The sequence below is a fragment of the Galeopterus variegatus genome, unplaced genomic scaffold (genome assembly GCF_000696425.1).
Source record: "Galeopterus variegatus unplaced genomic scaffold, G_variegatus-3.0.2 Scaffold2997, whole genome shotgun sequence".
Taxonomy (NCBI): Eukaryota; Metazoa; Chordata; class Mammalia; order Dermoptera; family Cynocephalidae; genus Galeopterus; species Galeopterus variegatus.
Genome location: NW_007729108.1, coordinates 224,994 through 231,301, shown reverse-complemented (window position 1 = coordinate 231,301; position 6,308 = coordinate 224,994). Strand labels below are relative to the sequence as shown.

At 41.9% G+C, this 6,308-nt stretch overlaps 1 protein-coding gene across 1 annotated transcript; it reads right to left on the bottom strand.

Annotated features, from left to right (window-relative positions):
• Window positions 1–5,239: 5,239 nt before the first annotated feature.
• FPR1 (formyl peptide receptor 1) lies at window positions 5,240–6,307 on the bottom strand (the record flags this gene model as incomplete). Its single annotated transcript, XM_008583695.1, has 2 exons — window positions 5,240–5,922; window positions 6,111–6,307. Coding segments are annotated over 2 exons (726 nt in total), but the record flags the coding sequence as incomplete, so codon positions are not given.
• Between the last annotated feature and the right edge of the window lies 1 nt (window position 6,308).

Below are 6,308 nucleotides of genomic sequence, written 5' to 3'. Positions count from 1 at the left end.
TTTATGGCTGACATGATGTTTCTATTGCACAGTATTACCGTACAGATATAACACTGAAAGAACTTGGTAGTCTTGCAGCGCTTACGTACTAGCGTGGAGGGTGTTTAGTACAGAAAATAAGTGAACGGATGGACACACATGAAAAGTATCTGGTGAAACAGGCTGTGCCCATGGCAGCTGCTTTGCATTGTGGGTCAGGCAGTACCTCTCTAAAGACCTAATAATTAAGCTGAGATACGAACGTTCAGAGAGAGTCAGGAGTGAGAAGCTCAAAATAAAAACATTGTAGGCAGAAGAAATAAAGAATGCAAAATTCCTACGATGGCAATGAGCTTGGCATGTTCAAAAAAATCGAAAGAATTCAGTATGGATTGAGCACAGTGTGTAAGCCAAGTGTGGCTATGCGAGGTATAAGAAATCAACAGGGCAGATACAGGGGTGCCTGGTAAGCTAAGCTTGCATTAGACGTTTAGAAGCCCATGTAGAGGATTAATTTCATTGTCTAATTTTTCCTTTAAAAAGATCATTTGGCTTCTGTCTGGACAATGTATTTTAGAGGCGGCAGCAAGAGCAGGAACAAGCTATTTGCAAGGTCAGAGCACATACGCAGGACAGACATAAATTACAGACAAGGATAGGTGATGGAGATGATTTTGACTGTGTATTAAGCATGTTTTGTAGACAGAATCAATAGAACTTGGATTAAATTGGGTGGTGAGCGAAACGGAAATCAAAGATAAGTTCCATACCCTAGATTTGAAGACTTAACAACTGAGTGTTTAAGCTCCAAATAGATACAGAATACTTGAAGAATGGCAAATTTGGAGGAGGGACAATCAACAGTTTGGTTGGGGTAATATTAGATCTAGGGTGTCTAAGGGGTTCCCGTGGGTGGGATGTTAAGAAGTCAGTTGATTATATCAGGTGAAAGCTCTGGGGGACAGGCCAAGGCTAATGACTTAGAATAGAAGTTATCAGTGTGATATTTAAAGTCATGAAACTGGATGATATGACCTGTGAAGAAACAGTATAAAGAGAATAGGGATAGGGAGGGCAGGTACATGCCATGGGACACCCCTAAATTTAGACAAGAAAAAGCTAGTAAATTGGACTAAAAAGAGGTGGCGGTTGTGCTACAGAGACAACCAATAATGTGTTTGTGTGTCGTCTCAAGGCACAAGAAAAACAAGTCTCTAAAAGGAAGAAGAGGCCCAATTGGGGCTTATTTCACTGAAATATTAGAATAAGAACTGAGAAGGGGCTGCTGGATTTGGCCTCATGGAGGTCAAAAGCGTCCTTGAGTAGAGCACAGGCAGTGAGCTGCTGAGGACCAGGGTCAGTGTGGAACAACTTCAGGAGAAAACATAAACTGAGAAAGGGAAGTGAGCAATTAGAGACAACCCCTTCCAAAGTTTGGTTATGAATTCTCTTCAAGAAAGAAGTCTTTTCTGGCCGGTGCGCTCACTGGCTGAGCGCGGTGCAGGCGACACCACACCAAGGGTTGCGATCCCCTTACTGGTCACGAAAAAGGACAAAAAAAAAAAAAAAGAAAAGAAAGAAGTCTTTTCACAGAAATAGGGCTGAAGCTAGAAAAAAAAACTATAAGTGAGGAATAGTTTCTTTTTAAAGGAATGGAATGTGATAATGTTTATGTGACAGTGAGAATTATCTATTAGAAAGAAAATATCAGTGGGGTGGGAGGTGGGAAAAAAGAGAAACAAAAAGGCAAGGGACTGTTTCTTGAGAAACTGAGCAAGAGAAGGATCCAGAGCAAATTTGGAGAGGGTAGTCTTTGGAATGAAAAAGAGCTCTTTATTCACAGCAACTGGTGCAAGTAGATTGGAGGGTTTGGGCAGCGAAGGTTAAAAATTTCACCTCTAATTGTGACCATTTATTCATTAAAATATCGGCCAAGAGCATCGGTGAGAGTGGGAATAGGAGAGGAAGTTATGTAGTTAGAAGAAAAAGCAGAAGGACTGATATTGTTATTTTAAAGCATATGATATTGAATATGCTGGAGAAGTAGGGTAAGCTGATGAGGAAGCGCTCAGTTTCCATGTGAAATCTGTGGTAATCCATTCAATTGCACCCCTTAATAATGTGACATTGGGCAAGTCATTTCCCCTCTCTGAGTCATGGTTTCTTCTTGTATCACCCAATGATGATACTTGTCCCAAAGCAAGGATCTTGTAATTAAAGATGACAAAATGCACACTGACTGGCACATATTAGGAGTTCATCTAACAGCAGTCATTATAATCAGTACAGGTATCATCCATGGTTCACAGGTTCTCTTCCCCACCTTGGAACTAAGGGTCTCCATGATTTTGTAACTTTGCCTGGTTGGCTTGTCCTCTTGTGTCATTGCATAATCATGTTTCTTTGTTGTACCGACATTTTAAAGTCAATGGTTTAGAGATTATGAGTACATCATATCTTCTAAATGTCTTGTAGAATTTTGAAGGGTGGGTAGAGTGAACTTGAGTCTTTTGAGGAAATATGGGGTGGGAGGAGGCTAACAGCACAACTCCAGTGAGATCAGTCTGGCTGAGCTCAAATTCTGTCTCTACCTCTTTTCTGACTGGGAGCTTCAAACAATTAGTGTAACCAGTCTAAATCTCAACTTCCTCATCTATACAATGGCTATACTAATTATAACTAAGATTATTCAACATTGGCAGTAGCTCATAGCTCAGTGCTTTACACATACGAACACATAAAATCCTCAAGAGCCTATGAGGTGAGTGCTGAGAGGGTTGAAAGAGAAGCTCACGGCATGTGGATCATGTTTAGAAGTCGTAACTACTATTGTTATGAGCTGAGCATTTGTTCTTGATTAGACCTTGAACTCCTACAATGCATGGCTCAGGATGAGGCCATGACACAGCACAGAATGTGGTGATGACCAAGAGCCAGCATTTGTTAAAGACTACCTCTGCCTAGCCTAGAAGATTTCCAGGTCTATTCTTGTTTAATCCTCACCTGAAAATCAGTTTTCACCACAAAATTGCCCTTATTCTGCAGAGGAGAAAATGGAAACTCAAAGTGATGTGATTGACCAGGAACTCATGTTTGAGGAGGGTCAGAAACAAGAGTAGACTACAGATCTATCTGACTCCAGAGCCCGGTAGTCTTAACACTATAACAGTGACTCTCAACTGGTGGTGACTTTGCCTCACAGGATATATTTAACAGTGTCTGCAGACACATCAGTTGTCACAACTGGAGGCACCATTTGGGGTTGAGCTGGATATTGTCAGGATTTGGGAGCAGACAGGGACTATCATTTATCCTTGTTCTTAGGCTACATCATAGGCCATTCCACTTCCTCCTCTGTTTGCTGGGTCATGCAAGACCAGGAGATTCCCCTAAATTACCTGAAGAGTACCCCCTTCCCCCAAGCCAAATCTCTTCCCCATTCCCTTCATAATGGTATATCTCAGTCAGAGACAGCATCACATATTCATGATCATAGGTATCTTAGAAATGAATCGTTTACTTGCAAATTACAGAAACCCACTCAAACTGTCTTAAGGTAACTTACTTGCTGGAAGAACACAAGGGAGCTTCAAGAAAACCAACTGCAGAGACCACATCTAGACCTTAGAGGAACTGGAACATTATGAAGTTCCTCTCTCTGCCTGTGAGTGTGTGACTTCTCTCTGCCCCTTACAATCTGGGGCTTCGTCATCTCCCATCTCTGTTTTATTCAGACCATTTGCTCTATTCTCTCTGTGTGAGTCTTTCTAGCAAAATATCAAACCTGAGGGTGGTTTGGGGAGTCTCCCAGTCCTGAAGTTGGTGTCAGAAGGGAGGGTAGACTTGTATAAAGACTGTGCCCTCTAACCTTGTGGCGGGTCCCAACTTATCATACCCTCTTCTTTCTTGGCCTCAATTTTCTCATGTGTGAAAATAGGAAGAAGGACTCAGCTGACTTCATGAAGCTGGTGATCTGAGAGTCACTGGATATGCAAGTACCCTAGGTAATTATTAAAAAGGCACAGAAACAAAACTTTTATTTAAACCACCATTTAAGGAAGGATTGCATGATTCCTTCCAAGAGCTCACTGCTTAGTGGAATTAATTAAATAAATGCACTAGAAGATGTAATGCAAGGCTTGAAGGGCTTATTGGGTGTTGTACAGAAAATGTCATTTTTGGAGTCTAGAGAAGGGGTTGATTCCTGAGGGCCACACCGTATAGTCAAACCTCAGGAATCTCCACTTGAGCTGGAATGAAATCAGCCATTATCAATCAGCCCCTTACCAAGTGCATGTTCCTTTACCTGTTGACTATAGACAATCCTAGCCTTCTCTCTCATGCTTCTTTTTTCTGTTCATTCTTCATTTTCTCTTCTCTTCCTTACTTGTAATAAAATGATGTATTAAGTGATTCCTTCAAGGGCTGGCACCAGACGTTTTCTTGAGGAGGACGCTATTACTAATGGGTTTGAAAAATAGACCTGGAGATAAGCAAAGAGTCAAGGGTCTGCTGGGTAATTTCTGTTCATTGCAAAACAGCAGAAATCTGAAAATGAGGAGATAAGAGGGAACATGAATTTCTAAAAACAAGGGTGTCTAAAGTACAGCTGGAGGCTTTCACATTTGTTGCTGGCCAGTGTATACTCCCACATTGTCAAACTTCTGTAATGTGTGCTCCACATTGAAAGATCTTGTGCAAGTAGCTGTTGAGGAAAATGCCTGAGTTCCACACTGTGTTAATTCCATTCAGAACAAAGATAGCAAGAACCAGATACTACGTGAGCCTGACTAATTCTGTTGAAGCAAGACTCAGAGTCACAAGTGAAAACACAGGTTCTTTGGGGTCTCCCCTAAGGGGAGGACAATCAGTTTCCCGAAATTTATGATACAAAGGATTAGGCACTATTGTGTAGATCTCAAGAAACTAGAGGTATTCAGATTACAACTAGATAACTTTAGATTTTTACTCATTGATCAATAAAGGCTGAGGACTTTATATAAAGTAACTCTTTTTATACCTACCCAAATTAAGCCACACTCTTTTATACTTCCTCCTTCATTTTCCTAGGGTGACAATATAATTTATTGTCCATAGGATCACTCTTTTGAAAATAGAAGTGGGCACTATTAATAATTATAGCTTAGGTATCATTCAGGGCCATTTGGGGCAGATTAGGATGCATGACCTCCCCATCTTTTCTAAACTCTGACCATGCAAGCTGAGGTCTAATGACCAAAATAAAAAAACACACCAAGAGTAGCTTTATATTCATTTTTCTACCCAAATCATGAGACATAAAATATTTGATGACTGTGTAATCCAAAGATAAGCAGGGAATGTCTGTGGCTCAATATAACTCAAGGTGAGATGAAGCAGAACTGGAAGCTCAAAACTGCCCCAAGGCGCTCTCTTCACATTGCCCGTAACTCAGCCTCTGCAGAAGGTGAAGTAGAGTTGGTTGCTGTGTCGCTGGTCTGGGCTGAGTCCTCACTCAGAGCCCTTTCCAAACTGGCAGGCAGGGAATGGATCAGTCTCTCTCGGAAGTCCTGGCCCATGAACACATAGAGTATTGGGTTGAGGCAGCTGTTTAAGAAGGCCAGGGCACTTGTCACATCCACTAAAATTCTAAATTCTTTGCTCATTCCACCCAAGAGTTCTTTGATTCTGATTGTGCTTATGAGGGCCACTACCTGATATGGAAACCAGCAGACAAAAAAGGCAGCTACCACAAAAGAGAGAACCCTTAAGGGTCGACTGGATTTAATTAGGCCTTGCCTGTAGATCTTGGTGGCAATGAGCCCATAGCAGATGGCAACGATGGACATGGGTGCACTGAAGCCAATAATGAACCGGATGCTACCTCTGAGTATCAACATGGTGATGGCCACCTTCATCTTCTCTACAGGGTCTGTGGTCCAGGGTGAAAAATTAAAAGTGCACCTTGTTTTCCCCCTTATGTCAGTCACTGTAGTCACACGAATGATGACTGGCAAGGTGAGGAGTAGAGCAAGAATCCAGGGTCCACCGATCACCCTCTTGTGAGGGTTTCGATCCGTTGCTCGTCACGAAAAAAGACAAAAGGGAAAAAAAAATTTAACGGAAAAAAATAAAATAAAATAAAAGTGCACCTTGTTTTCCCCCTTATGTCAGTCACTGTAGTCACATGAATGATGACTGGCAAGGTGAGGAGTAGAGCAAGAATCCAGGGTCCACCGATCACCCTCTTGGCCAGACGTACGGTGCGGTGGTTCTGGACCCAGACTGGATGCCGGACACAAATACAGCGGTCCAGAGCAATGAGAGCAATCAAGAAAACACTCCCAAAA